This window comes from Acinonyx jubatus, chromosome E4 (assembly GCF_027475565.1).
Source record: "Acinonyx jubatus isolate Ajub_Pintada_27869175 chromosome E4, VMU_Ajub_asm_v1.0, whole genome shotgun sequence".
In the NCBI taxonomy this organism is placed as follows: Eukaryota; Metazoa; Chordata; class Mammalia; order Carnivora; family Felidae; genus Acinonyx; species Acinonyx jubatus.
In genome coordinates this window covers 67,531,522-67,558,493 of record NC_069395.1, presented here as the reverse complement: position 1 = coordinate 67,558,493, position 26,972 = coordinate 67,531,522, and the positions used below count along the sequence as shown (strand labels likewise).

The 26,972-nt window shown below is 47.8% G+C and overlaps 1 protein-coding gene across 3 annotated transcripts in view; it reads right to left on the bottom strand.

The window, feature by feature from the left end:
* NVL (nuclear VCP like) overlaps window positions 1–26,972 on the bottom strand; it is a 90,000-nt gene that overhangs the window by 4,790 nt on the left and 58,238 nt on the right. For all 3 annotated transcript variants that reach the window (XM_027046360.2, XM_027046358.2, XM_027046361.2), the window contains 4 exons: window positions 26,166–26,272; window positions 8,506–8,582; window positions 6,977–7,065; window positions 4,319–4,389 (listed from right to left, as the gene is read on the bottom strand). In XM_027046360.2, coding sequence (XP_026902161.1) covers window positions 4,319–4,389; window positions 6,977–7,065; window positions 8,506–8,582; window positions 26,166–26,272 — 344 coding nt within the window. The remainder of the gene's footprint in view (window positions 1–4,318; window positions 4,390–6,976; window positions 7,066–8,505; window positions 8,583–26,165; window positions 26,273–26,972) is intronic.

The following is a 26,972-nucleotide window of genomic DNA, read 5'->3' as shown; positions in this document are numbered from 1 at the left end:
GGGGTGTCTGGGGCTGCAGGCAACCAGCTTCCCCCAGGAAACCCGTAACGAGGTTCCACAGCCAGCGTGCCCAATGCCAACCGTGCTCTCACGACCCTTGCTATGTGGACGAGTTCTGTTTCCCCCACTTATCTTAGCTGGATTGGGTTTCCATCATTTACAACCAAAAGAGCCCTAATATTAAAAGCAGAAAGAGGTGGCTTATAAATGGGCCACTCAGTTTCACATCCAGAAAAGCATCACCACCAATGCCAAACCTTTCTTTTGGTTTGATTTTATTTCCTTTCGGTTTGGCTTCTGAAATGGATTGTGTGACTTTGCCTGTGCCTCGAATTTCAATGGAACTGTCCTTAACCAGAAGGAAGACGTTCTTCGCCACCACCCAGAACTGAGAAGACCAAGAAAAAAGAAGGAACGGAGACCCCTCCAATAAACATAATATACAATGGTTTCAAATTCACCAGCAGAAATATTATACAAAGGTGGTAAAGCAGACTTAATCCTTAATTATCATAAAAAACACGGGCAAATTTAGGAATGAGGTCAAGCAATTATCGAGCTTTGGATCACACATTTGTGGCTATTATAATAAAATCGCTTGAGCAACAAACATGAAAACTTCAAAATTACAGCAGAAATTTAATCTAGAAAATTGATCTTTTTGGAGGCAAAACAAGAGAATGACAAATGAACCAGCCAAGGTCAAAATATAAAAACGATTAGAAAACAAAATGAAAAACATTGACAAACAACATAAAAAAGCATAAATTATTTGGGAATGCAGTTGATGAAAGATGTGTAAGATATTTACACCAAAACTCACAACATTACTGAATAAATCAGGTGGATCTAATAAGTGAAATGAATTAAAAAATGAATAAACTCTGAGAAATTAAATGAATCTAAATAAATGGATGCACTAAGTTTATGAATTTTTAACTTCTGCTCTCACAGCTGATATACAGATTCAGTCTCATTCAAAATCCCAACAAGCTTCTTTTTCAGGAAGCGATTAGTTGATTATAAACTTTATATGGAAATGCAAAGGGCCTAAAATAAACAAAACAATTTTGGGGGGGAAAAGGGACAGATTTGGAGAATTTATACTACCCGATTTTGAGACTTATATATCTATAATAGTCAAGACTGTGGTAAGAAAGATACAGCAGCATAAAGTCAGACGTAAAGACCAATGGAACAGCACAGAAAGAGATTCTTGCATTTACAGTCAATGGGTTTTCAAACAGATGGTGCGGTAATTCAGTAGGAAAGTTTTTCCCACAGTCGGGTCAGAGTCAGTAGGCAGCTGCATGGAAAAACATAACCATGACACCTAAGTCGCATCAAACTAAAACAGTAATTTGAAATGGATCACAGGCCTAAACGTAAAGGCTAAAACTATTACGCATCTAGAAAAAAACAAAGGAGAGAATCTTTGCGAACTTGAAATAGCCCAGACTTCTTATGACAGAACACATAATATGTCAGCCTTCATCTAAATTAAAAGCTCCTGCATGATTTTGGCTCAGGTCATGATCTCTCATTCCGTGGTTCAAGCCCCGCGTCGGGATCTGTGCTGACAGCTCAGAGCCCGGAGCCTGCTTCGGATTCTGTGTCTCCTTCTCTCTGCCCCTCCCCTGCTCCTGCTCTGTCTTCCAAAAATAAATAAATGTTAAACAAAATTTTATATAAAAAAATAATAAAAGCTCCTGCTCTTTAGAAAGTTATCCTCTGTGTGCCCATCTGATAAAAGCCTTCAATCCAGACTAAGGTAAGAATTTGTACAAACATTTATAATAAGGAGAGAAACAACTCAAGTTTTTAGGGGCAAAGCACAAGGACAGGAAACAAGAAATCCAACTGACCGGCAAGCATGTGAGAATATGCTCACCTTCCCGGTTGTTCGGGAAATGCCCCCTTAAACTACATGGAACACTGGTTCACGTCCCTCAGACGGCTGACATTAAAGGACAGTGACACTCTGGTGTTTGTGAGCCCGTGGAGAAGCAGAAGCCCTCACCAAGCTCGGGCGGAGCAGCCCGCGTGCAAGACCCAGCCAGGCCCGTCTGGGTGCTTACCATGAGAAGTCAAGACCCGTCCCCCCTCTCTCCCTTGCTCTATCTCACACACGTTCAAGGGACCTTTATTCATAAAAGCCAGACCCCGGAAACGGCTGAGCGTCCCCCAGCAGGAGAAAGGACGAGACACTGTGGTACATTCTTACCCTGGGAAACCGCTCTGCAGGAGGAAGGACCAAACTCCAGACGCACAACACCGTGCACCTCAGAGACATCACGCTGAGCAAAGAAGCCGGATGCGCCGAGTGCGCCACACAGCTCCACGTGTGCCAAGTCCTCAGAGGGAAGAAGTCAGAGCGGGAAGACGGGTCAGGCCTGGGGTCGCCTGGACACCGGCCTCCACGGACGCCCCAGGACCTCCTGCGGGAACGGAGGGTCCTGGCGCTGGCCACAGCTGTCGCATGTGGCAGGACTGTGCTCTGCTCCACTGTGCGTCAACTACATTTCAACTGAAAAGAGGGAGGCTAGAAGGAACGGCAAATGTGGGGCCACGTCCACATCTAACCGCTGGAAAGGCCCCAGACTCCCACTGCAGGTGAGAAATCATTTCAGCCAAAACAATCTTTTGCTGACGAAATCTTCGGGGGCTTACATCACTAGTCTCTTGTTGATTAGCAGGAAAAGCCCCAGGACTATGAACTGTCAAACTGTCCCCAGTTTTAATCGAGAAGACCGTGTTTTTTTTTTTAATTTTTTTTAACGTTTATTTATTTATTTATTTTTAATTTTTTTTTTTTCAACGTTTATTTATTTTTGGGACAGAGAGAGACAGAGCATGAACGGGGGAGGGGCAGAGAGAGAGGGAGACACAGAATCGGAAACAGGCTCCAGGCTCCGAGCCATCAGCCCAGAGCCCGACGCGGGGCTGGAACTCACAGACCGTGAGATCGTGACCTGAGCTGAAAGTCGGACGCTTAACCGACTGCGCCACCCAGGCACCCCAACGTTTATTTATTTTTGAGACAGAGAGAGAGAGACAGAGCATGAATGGGGGAGGGGCAGAGAGAGGGAGACACAGAATTGGAAGCAGGCTCCAGGCTCTGAGCCATCAGCCCAGAGCCCGATGCGGGGCTGGGACTCACAGACCGCGAGATCGTGACCTGAGCTGAAAGTCGGACGCTTAACCGACTGAGCCACCCAGGCGCCCCCGAGAAGACAGTGTTTTACAAGAAGATGCTCAGGGGAACGAGCACACATCCCTGTGGTCGACAAAATGCCCGGGAGGGGAAGGCAGACGGTTGTTTCTCCACAGACGGGGAGGACTCAGTCCCGGTGCAGCGGACTCTCGCTCGACTGCAGCCGGAAAAGCAGTTGGTCACATGCCTAAAAGATCCCACCGGCCCACACCAATGAACCGGTTGTTGTAGTTAACAGTGGTAAGGCTGGGGGCTCCTGGCGGGCTCAGTTGCTAGGACATGCGACTCTTGGTCTCGGGGTTGTGAGTTTGAGCTCCACGATGGGTGTAGCCATCACTTAACAATGAAATCTTTACAGAATAACTACATGTGGGAAGGTGGCCACCTCACCGAGAATGTTCAGAACAAGCCCAGAGGCTCTGGGACAGGGCAGCCCATCACCTGTAACCGCTAGGACTTTGACTCCCCATTTTCGATCAGTAGTTACAGTGGGAAACACCAGGCCTAGGGTAATAAATGGCTAATGATTTAAAGGAAGTTTGAGTCCAGCAATAAGCAGGTCTCATGGCTAAGGCATACAACACTCGTTAAAAGGACATAAAAGACATGAAAGTGAATCAGACCGATGATGACGGAACCCGAGATAGAGGCTTCCTAGGGTTGGACACGTCCCCCAGTGGCCCTGTGTCACCGCAGCCACCCGGGTTACTACAGACGGGTCACCTTGGCACAGTAAGAGGCAAACACACAAAATCTGGTGTTTTATGTAAAGAAATGTCAGCCATTTCCTTTAGCCCTTCGCCAACCTTCCGCAAGGACATTTGCACCGGCCTGGACACCAGGGTGAGTCTGGCTCCAGGCAGATAAAAGGCTGCCTGCAAGGGTGGAGAAGCTCAGATAACTGGTGAACCAGACTGATTAGAAATCCCAAGAGGGTGGAGACAGACGCGAGGGGTCATTCCCTTCTGGCTTCAGTCTTCCAAGAAATACAAAAAACTACAATCTCTCAAGAATGTTCTCACAAAGGCGATTATTCTCCTTGTCATGAGCTACCGGTCTTGATTCCAGTCTCTTTTCTGTGCACATTTTGAGAGCATTTCTTACCTTTTTTGATATAGATGATTTTACTTTCTTGAAAGCTTCTTCAAAGTGCTTCTGACTGACCTTGAGCTCACCTGTGGGGCAGACGCACAGACACACGGGTGGGTACAGTGTGCTCACTTCCCATCGGTCAAGGGAATGTGGGGAAATGAGCGATCACATTGCTTCTGCTTTTTTTCAGAATGATTCAAGCCTGAAACAGTCTGCTTATCACATTTTCTGGACATTTTCTCATTTTCACTTAATTTACACACACCTGACCATATTTAATCTTACACACAAGTGCTTAAGTTTTATATCGGTGTCTATCGAGGCAATCAAAACAGTTTATTTTGGGACAAATTATATAAAAAAGTACTTTGCTCACCTTTAATTAGAGATTCTTACACTTCGAAAAAAACAAAACAAGTCCGTGATTTCATTACCCACCCCCCACTGTTTACCGAGCTATTATTAACATCTAACACACGTAAGTTTAAGGTGTGCCGTGTGATGGTCCGATACACGCATCTGCATGTGGGAAAAGTGTCCACCACCACAAGGTTAGTTAACACCTCCCTCCCCTCACACAATCACTTTGTGTATGTGTGGTAATAACTTCGAAGATTTACTGTCTTAACATCTTTCAAATACCTAATCCATATTGCTAATTGTAGTCATCACGCAATACATCTGCTCCCCAGAACCTGCTCATCTTCCAGCAGGAAGTCTGTACCCTTTGACCAACGTCTTGCCATTTCTCCTACCTTGTGCTCATCAGATTTTACTGCAGGATACCCCGAAGAGACATCACATACCCTGTGGGGGGCCCTCCTTTAACACTGTTTACCCCTGAATGGTGATATTTAATGAAGAATAACTAGAACTGTTCTTTAAAAAAAATTTTTTTCTTGGTGTTTATTCATTTTTTGAGAGAGACAGCGTGCGAGTGGGGGAGGGGCAGAGAGTGAGGAGACACGAAATCTGAAACAGGCTCCAGGCTCTGAGCTGTCAGCACAGAACCTGATGTGGGGCTTGAACTCATGAACCGTGAGATCATGACCTGAGCCGAAGTCGGATGCTTACCCAACTGAGCCACCCAGGCACCCCCGGAACTGTTCTTTTTTAAGATAAATTCCAATAATTTAACTAGGAACAGACAGTATTATTCCATAGTAGTTACGAGTCCATGGAGCACCTGGGCGTCTCAGTCAGTTAAGCATCTGACTCTGGCTTAGGTCATGATCTCATAGTTTGTGAATTCAAGCCCTGCAATGGGCTCTGCACTCAGAGTGCAGAGTCTGTTTGGGATTCTCTCTCTCTCTCCCCCTGTCCCCAACTCCAGCTCTCTATCTCAAAACAAACAAAAAGAGCCCATACATGTAATTAGATGTTATGAATTATAATATATATATAATGTACAAAGATAATAACACAACAATGGGTTACAAGGAGCTCCGATTCTTTTTAAAATTTTTTTACAATTTTATTTTAGGGGGCGCCTGGGTGGCTCAGGCAATTGAATGTCCAACTCTTGGTTTTGGCTCACGTCATGATCTCATGGTTTCATGAGTTTGAGCCCCATGTTTGGTTCTGCGCTGGCAATGTGGAGCCTGCTTGGGATTCTTTCTCTCTCCCCTTCTGCCTCTCCCCTGCTCACACCATCTCTCTCTCTCTCTCTCTCTCTCTCAAAATAAATAAACTTAAAAAAAATAATTAAATTTTATTTTAGAGAGAGATGAGTAAGCGAGGGAGAGGGGCAGAGGCAGACAGAAAATCCCAAGCAGGTTCCATGTCCATGTCCAGTGCAGAGCCCAATGCAGGGCTCAATCCCACGACCACGAGATTGTGACCTGAGCCGAAAACAAAATGTGTAGTCGAAGGCATCAGTCAGCAAGAGACCCGTTCAGAGTCCCTGGAGGACAGGGAACTTGAAATGCTAAGTGCAGCAGGGCAGGGGCATCAGAATGTGCTGAACAATCACCAAGTCACGTCCAAACAGCATTATTAGTAGTAGCAGCCAATATGTGGAGAGAGGCCTGTAAATTTCCAGCGAGAAATCCTTAAACGCTGTCAGACTCGGCTCTCAGGCAGCACGCTCACATGTCATTCCTCTCAAGATACCCTAATTTTGCAAGTTACATCACCTACTTCCGAGAGGAATTTGAAACAGCTTATGACAAAAGAAGTTCAGGTGCCTGAATCCGACAATTAAACAACAAAAGTTATGGCGTGGGTGGTGGGTGCTGATGAATGTGACCCACACAGATGCTGGGTGACGAGGAACAAAAGTTAGTTCGAAGACTCTCGGTAGCCAGAGGAAAGAAGGGAGGAGAAGAAAGAGAAAATCAGTAGGAATAAAAAAAGACAAGTTTTGGAAATGCACGGAACAAAAGATCAATATGGACTTGACCTGCAGATGAAGTGCAGGCTGAGAGGACAGGGAGGTGCGTGTGAGGGTCCGTGGGACTCGGGAGAGCGCGGCCACAAATTGCAGGCGACCAGGCCAATGTGGCAGAAACCAGGCGAGGTGTGGGCTCCTGGACAGGCCCCAGCAGAACATCAGTGCTAACATCACAGATAAGAGCTGCTATGACAGGGTCACTTTCCGGGTCAGTAGTGGCTTTAAGCGATACGGAGTGCTAAGTAAGTGGAATCGAGAAATTCTGGAATGAACGGTACCTTTCTTGCTCCCACTCTTTGGTTCTGCCATTTCCTGTCTCAGAGCACAGACAGAAGCTTCTCGTACCAAAGCAGAGAGGTCCGCACCCCTGCAAAAACATAACCATACTCACTGATTTATTCTTAGACACTGCAAAGAACAGAAAGAAGTCTGACAGCAATTTTCAGTCACATATTACACAATTAGGAAAGAAACCAACCGATAAAGGTGGGGTAAACAGATGATGGTCAGTAGGAAAGAGCTTCTCACTTTTACTTAAAATATTTCTAACTTTTAGAAGAAGGGTAATTACGATGCAAATAAAGCAATGAATCGTAACTACTCCAATGCTAATAGCAATAGATACTGTTAATGCAAAAAGTGAATCGCCGAGTCAAGAGAAAGAAACTGACACATTTGTCATAAAATCTTCATTCAAAAGGCCTAGGCTGCCGACAAGCTGACCGCCCACACGCTCGCTACCTGACATCTCGAGTAAGCTCAGATAACAAGTCATTTATGGCACCTAGTTCAAAATAGGGAACCACAAAGGCTAGAAAGTCTTTAATACCCTTGATCCAAGCCTGAGCTGAGTGGACCTATCATAAATGAGCTAAAACAGGAAAACCAGCAAGCCTTCACATAATTACTCTGGGCAATAAATAATATGCCGTGTCAACATGGTTCCTGAGTTCAGCGGAAAATGCTGGTGCTGACTGGTGCTTCACCACATTACATCTTAAACAGAATTCCTGCAGCCCTTCGGGAAAGAGTTTGAATCTGGGGGAAATACCTCATTTCTAGCCATTAAACCTATTTAACGTCTGAAGTTGATAACCCCGATAATATATAAAATTTAAATGCCCACAGAGCTTACATTGTGAAGTGAATCTAATGTTTCTGTGGTTAGGTGCTGGTTTACAATGCTATTTAATAATTACACACACGCTTGGGTGTTCACTGCTCTCCTTAACACTGAAACCCCTTACACAGGTGTGGAGGCGTCTTTATCACAAACGAGTAGCTGAAGCCTAGAATTATCGGTCTCTCAAAGTGATTACAGGAGCATAAACCCTAAGCACACACCGTTCAACGTTAACCCTGACCCTTTATAATGCACACCCTACGCTGTGTAACCCAAGGATGTGGCCTGGGCTTAGATCTGCTGTGACACGGCCTTTGTTGTGAACAGAACATCTTTTCAGATTTTAGCGCTTGAAGCTGTAAACTACTCACTTAAGCCTTTGCCCGGTTAACAGTAACTTCCCAAGAGGGCTGGGGTGAGGTGGAGACACTCTCCTTACAGGGTGGGAGGGGCGTTCACACGCTGTCACCACAGTGCTCTGATCACGTCCTGTCGTCCGGACAACCCCTGCACCTCGGGGTTCCTCGGGGCCTCAAAATGGGTGGTCCCTTCACTAAGAAGGAAGAGGCCGACAGAGGGGTTTCACCCCTGACTCAGTGCTCCCCGCAAGACTATTCTGCCTCATTTCGCCCCTGAGGAAACGGAGCCTGGGAGACATAACGGGCCCGAGACCCGGGTACTCACGAATAGCAGTCACAGCGAAGGTCCCCAGCAAGGGCTTCCAAACTGACATCTGCGGCCAGTGGGGGTTTGGTGCCGTTCTAAGAGAGAAAACACCAGCTTCCAGTGAGGCTTTCGAGAGCAGTACTTTTCCACATTCTAGGCTCTTAGTAAATAGTCACGGCCACTGGACTAAGCGAGTATCACTGACCAGTTTGGGAAGAATTTTAAAAATTTCAGTTTCGAGAAGAAGGTTAAGAAGCAGATGCCAACACTGACGAAGCGAAAGCAAACGACTGATGCCTGTGACGTCCAAAGAAAGCGTGCAGCCACAGCAGGAACAAAACCCGCCCCCCGAAGCTGTCCAGAGGGGAGGAACACCTCCCCTTGGCAGGTTACACGTGGCGGACACTTGGGCAGTGCTCCGCTGTGATGCGGGACCGGCCGGGAAGGCGGAGCGGCTCAGAACTTGACCAGGGACGATGACACAGCCCTTTGGGCTCCGCGTGCGCTTTCGGAGGCCTTATCTGAACCTCGATCCAGACTTTGGTGCCAAGGCCCCTCTGGCTCACACACCGAGGGAAGCCGGAGAGGACGAGCGTCAGAGCACGGCACCTTGCATGCGCACACTGCGGATTTGGTGACATTTCAGTGACTGAAACCGCAGAGGCAAACAAAACAGTTTCTAGTGAGTTAAGATGTATGACCTGGTCAGAGGGTAGGTATCTGCTTTACTATCCTGACTCACAACTTACATACACTGCAGGCGGTCTTTCCGTTGTAGCAAACGCTATGTTAGAACACACAGGAAATAAGTGAGTAAACACGCCACTCAGCCTCAAGGTGAGTATTAGGTATCAACGCGGCAGGCGCCCAGAGCAGAGGTTGCCGCCAGACGGCCGGGCTCTGCACGCAGACGTCTGGTGTCTTATCACTTCTTCCCAGCTCAGCCTGCGTAAGGATTTCACAAACTATACAACTGCGAGCTGCTATTATTTGATAAAACACAGATGCTCATCTAACATAGGTTCAAGAAACAGTTGTGTTTCCCGCTCGATGCACTCTGATCCGGGAAGTCCTCACGGGGAATAAACTCCAGGGGACCTCAGGCAAACAATCTTGGTGCTTTTTTCTGTTTTCCCTCCAGTTGTGTGTAAACTAGACGGCCAGACGGCATGATCTCTTCTATTGCACAGGTTTTCCATTTAGTCGGTTAACCGTGGGCACAGGTGGTGGCAGCAGGGGGAGCACAGCTTCTGTGGCTCTGGTGGTCACCTCTTCTCTTACTGTGGTAAAATGTACTTAACAAAATTGATCATTTTAACCATTTTTTGTGTAGGGAGTACATCTGTGGTACTGTGCAGCCATCCATGTCTACAGCTGTCTTCATCGTCCCCAAATGAAACTTCGGACGCACTAACCACTGACCCTCCCGTACCCCCTCTCCGGCCCCGGCAACACCACTCTATGGATGCAATTGCTAACGTTCATGTACTTTTTGAAAAAGATTGTATTTAATTTTTAAAAAATTCTCTGAGCAGACAAAACCAGTCTCATCATACAAATGTTAATTTGCAAGACTAACTTGACCTGGGTAATGTCTTGCTTATACCTCCGAAAATAAGATTATTTTTTTCTAAAAAAATTTTTTTTTAATGTTTATTTATTTTAAGAGGCAGGGGGAGGGAGAGAAAGTGCACAAGCAGGGGAGGACCACAGAGAGAGGGGGGGAGAGAGAATCCCAAGTAGGCTCTGCGCTGTCAGCACAGAGCCCAATGTGGCGATCGATCACATGAACCTTGAGACCATGACCTGAGCTAAAATCAAGTCAGATTATGAACAGATGGAGCCACCCAGGTGCCCCAAGACTTCACTTTTAAGTAGTCCCTACACCCGTGGGAGGTGAACCCACAACCTTGAGATCAAGTGCCACATGTTCCACTGACTGAACCGGCCAGGTGTCCCTAAATGTTCTCGTTCTTGATCTGGAGGTTTTGTTTACAAAGACTCTTACAGTGGGCATATAACGATATGTCCACTTTTCTGTATGTTTACTGTACTTCATTGAAAAGGTCTAAAAAGAAGAAATAACTTTGGACCAGGAATTAAGAAATCTGAGTTCTGCAGGTCAAGTCTGCAGCTGAATGAAGCTTTGGAAGTTCCTAAATCTTTGTTATTTATTTTGGTAATAAAAAAACTAGTATCTATGTATTCTAAAAAACAGAAGAGGATGGAAAATTTCCAAATTCATTCTATGAGGCCAGCATTATCCTGATACCAAAGCCAGATAAAGACACCACAAAAGAGAACTACAGGCCAATATCCTGATGAATATAGACGCAAAAATTCTCAATAAAATACTCGCAAACCGGGGTGCCTGGGTGGCTCAGTGGGTGAAGCATCTGACTCTCGATTTCGCTTCAGGTCATGATCTCGTGGTTCCTGAGTCTGAGCCCCGTGACAGGCTCTGTGCTGACAGCTCAGAGCCTGGAGCCTGCTTGGGATTCTGTGTCTCCCCCTCTCTCTTCCCCTCCCCTGCTCTCTCTCTCTCTCTCTCAAAATAAACACACAAACTTTAAAAAGATTTTGTAGATCAATATGATACATTACACCAGCAATGGATAAAAAGGGTAAAACCATATGATCCTTTCAATAGACACCGAAAAAGCATTTGACGAAGCACAACATCCATTCATGATAAGAACCCTCAACAACTAGGGACAGAGGGAACATACCTCAATATCATAAATGCTGTATATAAAACACTCACAGCCAACATCATCCTTGATGGGGAAAAACTGACAGACTTTTTTCCCCTTATGGTCAGGAACAAGACAAGGGGTGTCCACTCTCACCATTGTTATTTACCAGAGTACTGGAAGTCTCAGCTTCAGAATCAGACAAGAAACAAATCAAAGGCATCCAAATCAGCAAGGAAGAAATCAAACTTTCACTATTTGTAGACCACATTATACTCTATAGAAAATCTGAAAGACTCCACCAAAGAATTGCTAAAACTGATACCTGGATTCAGTAAAAGTCACAGGATACAAAATTAATGTACGGAAATCTGTTGCATTTCTATACACCAATAATGAGGTAGCAGAAACAGAAATCAGGAAAACACCACTATTTATAATTGCACCAAAAACAATAGAATACCTAGGAATAGACCTCACCGAAGAGATGAGAGACGAGTACTCTGCAAACTGTAAAACGCCGATGGAAGAAACTGGAGATGGGGCGCCTGGGTGGCTCAGTTGGTTAAGCGTCCAACTCTCAGGTGTAGGCCACCTCCATCCAGCACACTTGCTTTTAGTTTACGTCTAAGAAGTATAGTCCCAGAAGCTGCACATATCTGCAAAAATGGCAAAATCTTACTAGGCCTTTTTATGTCCTGAGAACTGAGTCTGGAATTGTCAGGTTGGAGGCTCAAAACTACGGCCAGACAGAAATGTGGGTTAAACTCCACTTGCAGCTTGGATCCTACCAACTGCTGCCAGCCCTTTGGGAAATTACAGCGGCCACCATGAGGAGTGTTACAAGTAGATAGGATTACTTTTTTTTTAAAGGTAGGCTCTATGACCAATGTGGGGCTTGAACTCATGACCTCAAGATCAAGAGTTGCCTGCTCCACTGACTGAGCCAGCCAAGCACCCCGATAGATCATTTAAAAAAAAAATTTTTTTTTAAATGTTTATTTATTTTTGAGAAAGAAAGAGAAACAGAGTGTGAACAGGGGAGGGGCAGAGAGAGAGGGAGAGACAGAATCCGAAGCAGGCTCCAGGCACCGAGCTGTCAGCACAGAGCCTGACTCGGGGCTGGAACTCAGGAACTGTGAGCCGAAGTCGGCCACTTAACCGAGTGAGCCACCCAGGTGCCCCGTCCCTGATAGATCATTTTAAAAATACACTTAAAAGACAAGGGTTCCAGGGGCACTTGGGTGGCTCAGTTGGTTAAGCATCCGGCTTCGGCTCAGGTCATGATCTTACGGTTCGTGAGTTCCAGCCCCATGTCGGGCTCTGTGCTGAGAGCTCGGAGCCTGGAGCCTGCTTCGGATTCTGTGTCTCCCTCTCTCTCTCTGCCCCTCCCCTGTTCACACTCTGTTTCTCTCTCTCAAAAATAAATAAATGTTAAAAAAATAATAATAAAAAAAAAGGGTTCCGAAACCAAAGAGAATGGGATATTTACCTAAATTGGCATGAAGATGCCTCCAAAATGCTCCAAAACTCCAAAATTGCTACAAAGATCTATGGCAAATGCTAAAGCGAAATGAGAAATGAGAGGCTGTGAGACATCACTGGCTCCCTGCCTCCTTCTAGTCTCCTCAGCCTCAACCCCTTTCACTCTGAGGAGACTATCAAATAGGTGCCTTTCCAAATAAGACTACCCAAGGCCACAGCCACGGCAATACTCTTGGGGCAGCTTTCAATCCTTGGCCAACTGCCAAATTCAAGGTCCCAGCTAAATAATTTCCTAAACCCAAGGAGGATCCTTGAAGGTTTCTACACTTGCGTTCACTCCAAAGATTAATGGGTTGATAGAAGGCAGGAAACAGGATGACAGGCCACGGATCCGATTTTGAAGGACGAACTCTGGAACAAGAGTGAACAAAATCAGCCTAAGTAGCTCCAGCACAGACACCCCATCTCCCCAGTAAGGAGGGCCCCGCGGGCCATCCCCGAGCTGGTTGAGGCTGTGGGGGACCCGCTGGCTGGCGCGGCCTCACCCCCAGAACAGCCGGGGCAAACGGAGATGATACTTAGTGGGAAACCTTGTCAAAGTCTGGCAGGTGCAGGGCCTCTCCCTGTCCTCACACCTGCGTGGAAACTACACGTGGGATCCTGGAAACAAATAAGAGCCGCCTGGGGGTGAACGTGCTCCCCCCGAATCAGCCCTCCCAGACCTCTGTGTATCCAGCAGAAAAAGAAAGAGAAAAATTTTTCTGCACCCTATTTGGTGATGACTCTTTAAGTCTAAGGACTGGTTCGATATTGCCAGAAACATTTGCTGTTTGTCCCAGCTAAAACAGCATATTTAAAAAGATTTTTTTAGTACTTGGCTAAAGTAGAAGCTGATATTCAGAGCCTGCTTAGGAACTTTTTCCCGGCCTTGACCCCTAAACTATGTACCCAGACGGAAAGAAAAGCCTTCCATAGGCTTTGTGGAAGGATTCCTAAGACTCTTAAAAATACAAAACCCAACCCAGGTATTTGGAACTTTCTTTTCCCCAAGTTCACATGATCTAGGATCATCTTTGGTGACTAAAAGCTACTTTTGGTTTGTTGGTGTAATTAGAATAGACATGTCTTTGAACTAACATTGAATATAAGGCAACTGTTATTCTATCTGGTTTGCTAATCAGATACATTCCTGTTACCAGTTACAAAACTGGCTGGTCAGAAAACTAACTATGTGTCCCAGGTCAATGAAGTTTTCACAAGTAATCCAGAGGCACTGGGGTGGCTCAGTTCACTGAGTACCTGATTCGATTTCAGGCCATCATCTCATGGTTTGAGAGTTCAAGACTTGAGTGGGGTTCTGGGCTGACACTGCAGAGCCTGCTTGGGATTCTCTCTCTCACTCTGCCCCTCCCCTGCTCGTTCTCTCTCTTCCAAAAAAAAAAAAAAAGTAATCTAAACATAACTGTTAAGAACAAATGATTTACACAGATGTAAATGGGGACAATTTCTAGGTGGAATTTTCAGCAAATAGTTTCCAAAATCTTTTGGTTACTCAAAACCTTAAAGCTAAGGTTTGCTAAATGATGAGTTAAATGAAATTCACTGCATACCTAGGTCATCCCCAAATGAAATACCCAAAAACTACTAAAACCAGGTTCATCTACATTTGGCTTTGCAGAGGAACACGAGATCCTTGGGTCTGGGAGGAAACATGTTTTGTGTTGCCAAAGCATTTACTGTGAGGAAAGCATACAGTTCTAGCAATTATAAGTATTTACAGGGGCGCCTGGTGGCTTAGTCGGTGAAGCATCTGACTCTTGATCTCAGCTCAGGTCATGATCTCACGATTGTGAGTTCAAGCCCTACGCTGGGCTCCAGGCTGGGCATAAAAAAAAAAAAATTAAAAAAAAGAAGTATTTATAAATTTGCAAAGGCACAGAGGGCTAGTGAAGGGACAGTTCACGATTGTTCACTTCTTAATTTTCATTATAAATTAAGGTTTTTAAAAGTTGAGAAATAATTTTATGCACGGTCAAGGTAAGACTGAATTTTAAGGGTTAAAAAAAAAAAGCTTTAATACCAAGTGTGCTTATGCACAACTGAATCTGAACTTGATTTCATCTGTAGCAAGGACAAGTTTCCTTGGATTACTTCCCAATTTCAAATCCTAAATGTTTTGTTTTGTTTTTTTATCTTAGAATTAAGCTTGAAATTGACCAGAGGGCCCCTAAAACATCTCAAAAGATTTTTTTCTCTCCTTCTAGAGGGAGATGTTGAAGCAAGGCTCACTTGATATGTAAAACCAACATGTCAAGTAAGAAGTACAACCAGGGTGGTATTTGTGCAGTTACAGAACTATTGCAGAGAGAGTCTGAGATGTCCTGGAATAACGTTATCATCATAAAACCAGTTTTCATTTAAAAATGCTGCGTCACAGAACCAATCAAATCTCCCATCAACTCTATCACAATGAACTCTAATCAGATCTTTAACAATGGGCCCTGTTTGAAGGTGTTTGTCATTTATAGAGAGTTACTGTTTTACTCAGATGCTTTTGCAATAATGTTCCTGCCAAAGTGGGTCATCAAGGAGGTTCACAGCAACGCCCTGGCAAACACAGGTTTCTGGTGACTTCAAGATCATAAAAACGAACTGGGTAAGAATTTCCAGAACTCATGGCAAAACCTGATTCGAACAGAACAAGAATTAGTAACGTGGGACTGAATGAACTGAGGTTACAGATTTTACCACTCTTGCTTGAGGCACGGGTTCTTTACGTTTTATTTTTCCAGACTTGAGGAACCAGACGTGACCTACAACAGTCAGGTAAAGGACACCTTCGGAAACAAAGATGAAACATGTACTATCTCCCTACCTGATCCCCTAACATCCGAAAAATGAAGGTAACTGTGGAGACAAACTTCTCTGCACCTCCGTCATCCTCCCTTCTAATCCTGTCAGGTGCCTCTGAGGCTTTGTTACCCACCTGTCACGAGACCGGTCCTGAATTCCAGTTTCCTCAAACATCTGGCTACAACTCTCCAAAATAACATTCCACTTCCTCGGCCCCCTTCGTGAATGAGGATCTCTGAAGGGGCCATGCCAGGTGGTCCTCACTGCCCAGAGGGCAGCAAACTTCGGGCTTCACCTCTGGGTACACGTCACACGGCACAAGAGGTTCCGCCTGCGCCAGCGGGACCCGAGTTGGGGGGAGAAGCGATCACCATCGAGGTGGCCTGCTTCCTCCAGCACGCCAGACGAGGCCGCCACACGGTCACTAAACACAAACCCCTCTCCCTGGCATCGGCCTGAAAAGACAATGTCATCATCCGTATCGCCCAGGCCAAGACCAAGGGGGTAATCCCACCTCCACATGACCGCTGTACTTGCCACGAGCCTCCTGCCTCGGTTTCTCTCGAACAAACTCAGCCCCTCTCCATCACCCCTGTCTCTCTGCGCCTACGGTCCATTTCCCTGTCTCTAACAAACCCAAACCCAGGGAGCCCTGCGTCCAGGCTCTATACAAAGAAGACACAAGGCACAGGTAACCAGAATAAAACCATCCGCGTGGTCCTCAGACCCTTAAACTTTGCTGGACTCCCTGGCTGTACCAGAAGGCTCTCGTGATTCAAAATTAGCTCCTTCTGGCAGGTCCCAGCTTCCGTGATTTTGGTTAGGAATAAATGTAAATGAGGCTAAGATGAGGAACCTCTCCTTAACTCTTGAAAATCTGCCACTAAAGCAGAGTCATCTAATGAAAATCCTCAGACTCTGGCCCAAGTTGTTTCCGATGGCAGGACAGGCCTTGATCGTATCTTGGTCGCACAAGGGGGCGTCCGTGCTGTGGCCACCACCCCAGTATTAACGTTTCTGCCGAAGCTGAAACTCAGCCTCCTGAAATCACCGAACGAGCCACTTCCCGTAGAAAGGTCACCCCCTCAACACGGTCTTTCTCCGGCTCGATTGCGGCTGGTTCGGGTCTCGGGGGCCGTGGCTCTGAAGCGCACTCCAGACGCCGGGGCCACCCTGAGCAGGACCACCGCGGTCTCGCCGGCCGGCTGGACTCTCTCAGAAGCTGCGGAGGCCTGTTCGCAGCGCCGACCACCGGGCGCATCGGCCCCCCGCGACTGCAACGCCAGGAGAGGAGTGGAGACGAGGAGCCACTTAAAAGGCGTGGGCCTCAAGTCGCGACCGCCGGGCGTCAGCACACGCTGCCGGGCCTGCGGAGCGCAAGCGGGGAGTGGCGCCCAGGCCTCACATTTCTGGCGTCCTGAGGCAGGCCGAGGGGCGGGCCAGAAGAGGGGGCGGTTGTTCGGAAGGAGACAAGGCCCCAAACGGACTCACTCGGGCCGAGTCCCAGTCGGCAAACCAAGACGTTAACACCCAACCCAACTGCGGTCTCGGCCTCTCCCAAAAGGTGACCTTCAGCCCGTCGACCTGGGACCCCCATCCCCACCAGCCAGGGGACCACCTGGCACGGGGAGGGGACCACCTGACCTGGGGAGGGGACCGTCAGCCGTCGGCTTGGAACCCCCCGTCCCCACCAGCCAGGGGACCTCCTGACACGGGGAGGGGACCTCCTGACATGGGGAGGGGACCATCTGACACGGGGAGGGGACTGTCAGCCGTCGGCTTGGAACCCTCGGTCCCCACCAGCCAGGGGACCTCCTGACACAGGGAGAGGACCTCCTGGCACAGGGAAGGGACCATCTGACACCGGGAGGGGACCGTCAGCCGTCAGCTTGGAACACCCCACCCCCACCAGCCAGGGGACCATCTGACATGGGGAGGGGACTGTCAGCTGTCGGCTTGGAACCCCCGGTCCCCACCAGCCAGGGGACCTCCTGACACGGGGAGGGGACCATCTGACACGGGGAGGGGACCTCCTGGCACAGGGAGGGGACCATCTGACACGGGGAGGGGACCGTCAGCTGTCGGCTTGGAACCCCCGGTCCCCACCAGCCAGGGGACCTCCTGACATGGGGAGGGGACCACCTGACACGGGGAGGGGACCGTCAGCCGTCGGCTTGGAACCCCCGGTCCCCACCAGCCAGGGGACCTCCTGACACCAGGGAGAGTGGTCAGCACTAGTGAGACAATCCCCGCAAAAGGCCCTTCCGACCCCTCAGGAAGGTGTCCTGGTCTGAAACGACACACTTCTTGCTAATACACTTTCTTGTCCCACCTCCTTTCCGCCTTTAAAAGCCTTTCTTTTTCTATAGCTCTTCGGAGTTCCTTCTACCTGCTGGACGAAATGAAATGTTCCCACGTTCATGAATTGTTGAATAAAGCCAATTTGATCTTTAAATTACTCAATTCAAGTGTGTTGTGTGACAACGTCAATGTACCAATGCCAAAGAATGGTACACTTAACAATGGTTAAAATGTAGGCAGTGATTTTCCCTGACCTTGGCCATAGAAACATTTTTCCAGATAGGTCCCCTCGGGCAAGGGAAAACCAAAGTGAAATTAAACTATTTGGACTACATCAAAATAAAAATCTTCTGCACAGCGAAGGAAATAATCAGCAAAACTAAAAGGGAGCCTATGGAACAGGAGAAGATATTCGCAGACGACGTATCCGATAAAGGGTTAGTATCCAAAATCTATAAAGAACTTTACACAACTCAACATCAACCCCCCCACCCGCCCCAAATAACCCTGTTAAAATGGACAGAGAACCTGAATAGACATTATTCTGAGGAAGACAAACAAAAGGCTAATAGACACATGAAAAGATGCTCAACATCACCAAATATCAGGGAAATACAAATCAAAACCACAGTGAGGTATCACCTCACACCTGTCGGAATGGCTCAAATCAAAAAGACAAGAAACAACAGATGTTGGTGAGGACGCGGAGAAAGGGGACCTTCTTGCACTGCTGGTGGGAATGCAACCTGGTGAGGCCACTCTGGAAAACAGGGTGGAGGTTCCTCAAAAAGTTAAAAATAGAACTTACCCTACGACCCAGCAATTGCACTACTAGGTATTTACCCAAAGAATACAAAAACACTAATCCAAAGGGGCACACGCACCCCAGTGTTTATAGCAGCACTATCGGCGATAGTCGATGGAAAGAACCTAAGTGTCCACCGACTGATGAATGGATAAAGAAGATGTGGTATATATACATAATGGAGTAGTACTTAGCCATAAAATAGAATGAAATCTTGCATTTGCAACATCGTGGATGGAACTGGAGAGTATTATGCTAAGTGAAGTCAGAGAAAGACAAATATCACGTGATTTCACTCATATGTGCAACCTGAGAAAACTAATGAACAAAGAGGAAGAGAGAAACCAAGAAACAGACTCTTAACTCTAGACAACATACGGCTGATCACCAGAGGGGAGGTGGGGGGCGGGGATGGGGATTAAGGGGCGCACTTGTGACGAGCATGTTGTATGAGGCGTTGGATCCCTGTATTGTACACCCGAAACTAATAAAAATGAAAAAATAATGGTTAAAATGACAAATTTAAGTTAAACATATTACCACGATTAAGAGAAAGGAAGTTATGTGCTCCTTTCGGCAGCACATATACTAAAATTGGAACAGTAGAGAAAAAAAAGGAAGTTATGACCCATTTACACTACTTTTCCTAGAATTCTGATTAAATACTAGATGTATGGAAAGCTCAGGTTCAAAAATATCTCATGACGTACTATTACTTTTATTTCAATAACTAAATCTATCTTTAGTCAGAGAAATCTATTCTTTGTCATATAACAGCGTCTGGAATCAGAATGACATCTATTTATATAGTTGATTGAAAAAAATAAAGAAAATTAACATAATCTTAGCACCATTAATTTACAATTTCTTGCCAGTCTCTAAACATATACATACAGAAATATACATGTCTATACCCCACTTTTGTGAGCTACCGTTTGCTCATCACTAAAATGGAAACGATAGTTGAATATTTAAATATCTCATTTCAAATAGTTCAAAAAGCAGTTGGAAGGATTAAGCATATCCATACATGCACAGTTATGACCTTCAAAAATATTACCTGTTGTTATATCTGATATTCTTGGCTCATGAAAACTGGACAGATAACATTTCCAGGTGAGATATTAATATATATTTTAGTCTCATGGGACACAATTTAAAAAATGAATGGGGAATTTGGGGTCTTTTAGTGGGATTTTTATTGTAACTTTAAAAACCACACATTATCTGGGGTGCCTAGGTGGCTCAGTCGGTTAAGCAGGGCCTCTTGATTTCGGCTCAGGTCATGATCTCATGGTTGGTGAGTCTGAGCCCTACGTTGGGCTCTAGGCTGACAGTGTGGAGCCTGCTTGGTGTTCTCTCCCCCTCTCTCTCTGCCCGTCCCCTGCCCACTCTCTAACTCTCTCTCTCAAAATAAATAAACATTTTTAAAAAAGCATTATATAAGAAAAGACTATTATTTCAAAGCCCTTGGCAGTTATCAAATGATCATTTTGGCTTTTTGATATAGGGCAAGTTCTAATGATGTTAATTTAAGGAAGAAATGGAAGTTAAAAGAAGAAATCCCCCTTGCCCAAGGGGGTTTTTACTGATAAGCCTCTTGTTACCACATCATTACCAGAAACACCAAAGAAAAGTAGGTTGTCATCACTAATTTTTTTCTTAAAGAGAAAACTCTAAAAGACTCTAAAAGATATGGAGAAGTTGCTCTGACCTACAGATCTTTTCAGACTTTTAGGACCAAGATGAAAGAATTTTATTGTAATCTCTCCATATTATTTCATGCATTAATAAGAAGAAACAGCATATATAACAATCTGGGGGATTCAAGTAAGATGCCAGCAAACTTTGAAACCGGAAGGGTAAACATTGAAAATGCCACTTTTTCTCAGGTGGGACTGATTTATACAGTGTGTGCAGCCAGGGTGTCTGACTGTGGACCCTCCCCTGAAATCAGAGGCCTGAGTCCTATCCCTCTGCCCACTCTGGCTCTTTATGAACAAGAACATTCCAGGAGGGAGATGAGGAGGGGGGAGGGGGGGAGAAGGGGGAGTAGGGAGGGGAAAGGGGAGAAGAGGGAGAAGGGGAAGGGGAGGAGGGGAAGGGAGGGAGGAAGAGGGGCAGGAGAGGAGGAGGGGGAGGGGAGCAGGAAGGGAGGAAGGGGCCAGGAGGGAAGGAGAGGGTGGGAACAGGACAGGAGGGGAGGGGAGGGGAGGAGGGAAGAGGAGGGGGAGGCGGAGGGGGACAGGAGGGGTGGAGTACACTGCAGTGTGGGCACCTCTCTGCAGGGTGGGCGCCCAGGCTCCCGAGGGAGAGCAGAGCACCCCCTTAACTCGAGCGGAACTACCCACTGAGGTCAGAGAGGAAGTCACCGAACGAACGCCTCCTCCGCCTGCACCGCTGACACAGGCTGAGGACCGAGCACGTAACAGTTCAAACCACAATGCTACAAAATGCTGCTTTTTAAAGTCAAACTGATTTTTCTATCCGAATGTCTTTTTGTTTTTTTTCCTTTCCACATTCACAACTTTGTGCATGAAAGTTGCCCAAAGGACGTCTGTCTGATTCTCCGCTCTTCCTCCTAAACCTCTACATTTATGCCAGAAAACCATTCTTTAAAAAAAGACCCCCCCCCCCCCCAAATATTCTACATGCTCACAACAGAATGTGTGGAAACACAAGGCGGAGGAGAGAAGCAGTCCTGGACGCCGGGCGGCTCCCAACACCGTCTGGCGGGCCTCACTGCTGCCCGGCAATGTCCACGCTCACGGCCAGCCGGTGCTGTTCTCCTGCTGGACAGAACGTCACAGAACGTGGACATCACACAAGGCCGCCCCGTGACCAGGACGGACCAAGACAAAAATGACACAAACAAGCCCTGACGTCACCGTGTCTGAACGCAGACACGCGCACACAGGGTCCAAGCCACAAAATGGTCAGACTCCCCCGTCCTGGCTAACATGTGACGGTGGCTCTGTTACCGACCTCGGTGTCCCCGCGGTCTACCCTCCCTTGCAGGGACATCTGAAGACAACCCCTCACTGCGTCATGTCCGCCTTTTCAAGGTGACTCGGGGCAAAGCCCCTTCCCATCTCCGCGAACCTACCGCCGAGGCGGAGCGCTGACCTCACTGAGGTGAGCCGCTCACAGCCCTCCCGGCGGCTGGTCCAGCGACGGTGCGCGGCTGGCGGTCAAAGTACGTGGCTGGTCCAGCGACAGCGGGTGGCTGGCGGTCACGGTGTGCAGGCGGCGGGCAGTGTGCGTGCAGCCGGAGGTCACACTGGGAGACGCCGACAAAGCCCCCTGGGGGTGCGCACTCTGCATTCATACGGCGGACACGGCCGGGCTATCTTCGTTTTCCTCCCTCCTCGGGAACGAATGAATGTGCTTGTTGTTTTATGAACATCATACTATCCTTTGGTCTGGAAGACAAGCCCCTCAGCGGTAAGGCCTACGTCTTAGGTTTTAGGGTCCTCAGAGTTCACACGCCATCGGGAATACAGGTAGTTTGCAATAACGCAGGCTCATCCTCTACTGTCTTATTTTCTTAGTAATTTTACCTTTACAGTGGGGGCCTTTGAGCATGCGCTCCTCAGTCTGAGGACTAATTATTTTGGCAAACAGCACTGAAAATTCTAGATGAAGAAGTGTCCAGTTGTCCCCCGGTGCCAAGCGCCACACAGAGGACGAAACACACCTGAAACAACCGTCGATCGAGGCCCTGAACGCCACCTGCGTCTTGTCTGGCATACGCGCTTCAGTCTCTGTCCTTAATGAGTGATATCCCAGGGGCAAGTGTGAGTTATCACATCATGGCAACTGCAGGGATCTGTGGGCACAAACAGCGAGCGCACGCACATGCTCGGGGGTGCTTACATCCGTACACAGAGGCTTTGACCAAAGCAAACAAAACCTCGGGAACGCAGCTCCCAGACAGAGCCAGGGGAGGGGGAGAAAGGCCACACGCTCGTCACCATACTCACTGGACACACAAACGCAGCAGGGTCCCCTGGTGTCACTGACGCTTTGGGTCGGATAACTCGTGTTGTGCCCCGTAGGTGGTCCGGCAGCACCATCACCCCTGGCCTCCGCCCTACATAAATGTCCCCAGACACTGCCCAGGGGTGGCCGGGTAGATCGAGAGCCCCCGGAACGAAGCGGCATGTGTTCATGTCTCTGACCTGCAGCCACGTGCTGGTGGCAGCCAGAGGGCTCTTGAGAACTCGCAAGCTCCGAGTTGACTCCAGCCTGGAAAACCCCCGGGGAACCAGAACCTCCAGCAGCATCGCCTCCTCGTCCCCGGACCCTCATCTATTCAGCGGTCTGAGCAGAGAGTTCACCCTCCTCGGTGTCTGCCCCTCGACTCTACGGTCAGTCCAGCATCCTACGAAAACTGGACACGGTGCTCACACCCATGTCCTCTTTGCTGCGCCCGACACGGCCTGGGTTCCGGTGAGCCTCACCGCACAACCTCTGCCTCCCCTTCCTCCGAGCGGTCTTCCAGACTGCTGTCAGTGGGGGCCTCGGCCCACAAAGCGGGCCCTCGCTCCTCTGTCGGGAGGCGGCCGCACACGCTGCTCTCTGCAGTTGGAAGCAACGGCCCAGAGTCTCCCTCTGCCAGTACAGAAGGGGGGCGTCCTTCCCCCAGGCAGCCCTGCGGCACCGGGGGCACGACCGTGGGGACGGGCCACGCTCTGGGTGGATAGGGCAGGTCCAGGTCACCACACGGGGCGTCCTCCAGGACGGAGCCCACTCAGGCGTCCTCGTGAGGGTGAACCTGTGCCAGCTCGGCTCCCCCTCCCACGCCAGGCATCAAGGACACGACTGCAAGGCAGCAGCAGCACCTGGCTCCCGGCAGAGCGGGAAGGGACGGAGGCGGGAGCGGGCCTCCCCACTGGGACAAGGAGGCAGCAGGGCTGGGGGTGGGGGGCAGAGAGAGGGAGGGAAGCACGGCGGGGAGAAGGGACGGGAGAAGGGACGATGGAGACAGTTAGGGAGCACGGGCGCAGTGTTCCTAGTGCTCCCAGTGTTCACCCGGCACAGTGAACACGGAGAAAAAGGCAAAAGCCAAAGCGCGGGACCAACGATAAGAGAGACAGAGCAGAAATCGGGCGCCTGAGAGGAGAAAGCCCAGCGCAGGAATCAGAGGTATCCAGACGTCCGACACACAGCCCCTTGCCTGCAGCAGCTTTGGCACCCCACACCCAGAACGTGAGCCCGCAGCCAGCAGGCCACCAGCGGCAGTGAGGCACCCGCCGCCCTTACTCAGCTTCCCAAATGCAGACCAGGCAGAAAAAGCAGATCATCCCCCAGGGGGAAGAGAAAGCGCGCAGCGGCCTCAGACATCTTTACAGACTCAACGTCCCAAAGGCATTTTGCAGACACAGACGCGCCTGGTGGCTCAGTCGGTCGAGTGTCCGACTCTGGACTTCTGCTCAGGTCATCCATCATCTCAGCATTCCTGGGTTCGAGCGCTGCATCAGGCTCTGTGCTGATGGTGCGGAGCCTGCTTGGGATTCTCTCCCTCCTCTCTGCCCCTCCCCTGCTCACACGTTTTTCTCTCTCTCTCTCAAAATAAATGAACATTTAAAATGTCAAATCACTATGCTACACACCTGAAACTAAAATAATATTGCGTGTCGACTATAACTCCATTAAAAGTAAATAAATAACACGGGCGCCCCACTGGCCCAGTCGGTGGAGCATGTGACTCTCAATCTTGGGTCATTAATTTGAGTCCCACGTTAGGCATGGAGATTACATAAAAAATATATATGTATATACATAAAAATAAAAAAATAATTTTGTAATTTCTACAAAGACCAGGAAGAAAGACTGTATGACCAAGAAAAACTCAATTCCGGCTACTATGTCATAAGTATAGTAACAACCAACAGACATTCTTTGGAAGACTTAAAAAAACTTTTTTAATGTCTATTTTATTTTTGAGAGAGAGACACAGAGTGTGACCAGGGAAGAGGCAGAGACAGAGGGAGACACAGAATCCGAAGCAGGCTCCAGGCTCTGAGCTGTCAGCACAGCCCGACACAGGGCTCGAACCCAAGAGCTGTGAGACCTGAGCTGAAGTCGGATGCTTACCTGACTGAGTCACCCAGGTGCCCCAACAACCAGCAGGCATTCTTTTTTTTTTTTTTTTTAATTTTTTTTAACGTTTATTTGTTTTTTGAGACAGGGAAAGACAGAGCATGAACGGGGAAGGATCAGAGAGAGAGGGAGACACAGAATCTGCAACAGGCTCCAGGCTCTGTGCTGCCAGCACAGAGCCCAACGCGGGGCTCGAACTCACGGACCGCGAGATCATGACCTGAGCCGAAGTCGGACGCTTAACCGACTGAGCCACCCAGGCATTCTTAATCAAAGAAAGAACTCAAGGAACATAGCAGAATGAATAAACTATTAAAAAACATTTTTTTAATGTTTATTTTTGAGAGAGAGAGAGAGAGAGAGAGAGAGAGCGCGCGCGCGCGTGAGTGGGGAGGGGCAGAGAGAGAGGAAGACAAAGAATCGGAAGCAGGGTCCAGGCTCTGAGCCCCAGCACATGCGGGGCTCGAACTCATGAACTGAGAGATCATGACCTGAGCCGATGTCGGACGCTTAACTGTAGATGTAGAGTTTACTTAAAAAGAAGAAAAGAGGGACACCTGGGTGGCTCAGTCAGTTAAGCGTCCAAATTCAGCTCATGTCATGATCTCATGGTTTGTGAGTTTGAGCCTTGAGTCAGGCTCTGTGCTGACAGCTCGGATTCTGTGTCTCCCTCTCCCTTTGCCCCTCCCCCGCTCACACTCTATCTCTCTCTCTCAAAAATAAATAAACGTTAAAAAAAAAAAAAGAAGAAAAAAAAGATGGTACACATCAGCATGGAGGACAGACTCAACACTGTGGTTTCAAAACTCAGTTTTTCTCTGGATATTTATAATGGGCTTGTATTTATTGTCCAAAAGTTTCTATTCCATTTCAAATCCCTCTAAAGACAATTTCTGTAAAGTAACAATCGAAGATCTAAAAGAACAAAACAAAACACCAAAAAAAAGGGGGGGCGCCTGGGTGGCTTAGTCCGTTAAGCATCTGACTTCAGCTCAGGTCATGATCTCACAGTTTGTGAGTTCGAGCCCCGCGTCGGGCTCTATGCTGACAGCTCTGAGCCTGGAGCCTGCTTCGGATTCTGTGTCTCCCTCTCTCTCTGACGCTCCCCCACTCACACTCTGTCTCTGTCTCTCTCTCAAGAATAAACATTAAAAAAAAATTAAAAAAAAATTAAAAACAATTTTGTATAAAAAAATCAAAAAAAGAACAAAACAATACGATCAGAGTAAAATCTCAGTTATATCAGTTGAGCATTTAACTCAAAACTTAACAAATATCCCTGTCATTTTAAGCAAATAACAAAGAATGCACAGTCTCTTCAATGATCAAAATCTGTCTTTGGGAGACATAGCCGAGCAAATATTGAAAGCAACAGGTGCTAGTCTGTATCTGCAATGAGACAAACACACCCCAAATACACCATTTCCTGTACTCACTTGGGTGATGGTTTTCAGGATGGCCAGGCGATCCGCTGGGGGCGGCAAACCCACAAAAAGTGTTTTGTCCAGGCGTCCTGGGCGCAGGATTGCAGGGTCAATGATATCTGGAGAAGAACGGAGAGTCAAGACTTCATAAAACAGAATCTTTTTAAATAATACAATTAACGTGAGAGGTGGGAAGAGCACTTTTTTTGAAAAGAAAAAACTGATAAACTAGACTTATTAAAAACTCCTGCACATCAAAGTATATCCTTAAGAAAAGCCCACCCACCTTCCTGGCCAAACCCGCTTGGCTCCAGGCCTCTCTCTCCCCTCTGAATGGGCGCCTTCTCCTGACCCTGCCCTCAGTCAGGGCTGAGGGGGGCTCCTCACTGGTCCCGTGTGTCCACTTCCCCACTCTGGGACCCTGTGTGGTGCCTGCAGAACTAGCCCACATCTGTCACCACGGCAGGCAGGCCCTCAAGACCTGACCGCGCCCTTTCTGGTGCCCTCTGTCATATTCTCCTTGACTCCCACACCCCACTGACCAGACCTCTTGCTGTTCCTGAAACAACCTGAAGCCTCAAGCCTCCTCCTCTTTGCTCTCAGTGGTTCCTTCCTCTGAAACGCTTTCTTCCTCATTTACACTACTGGAATTTTCAAACAAGGTCTCCTCCAGGAAGCCATCCCTGAGTCCCCCAGAAGAAAGTTCCACCCTCCTTTGTGCCCACCATATTCTTGGTACCAGTAGCAAAGACCAAGTCCCACACTGCCTGACACTGAAGTTCATTAGGAACAAAGAGCCCATTTCTTAAGCCTAATCGC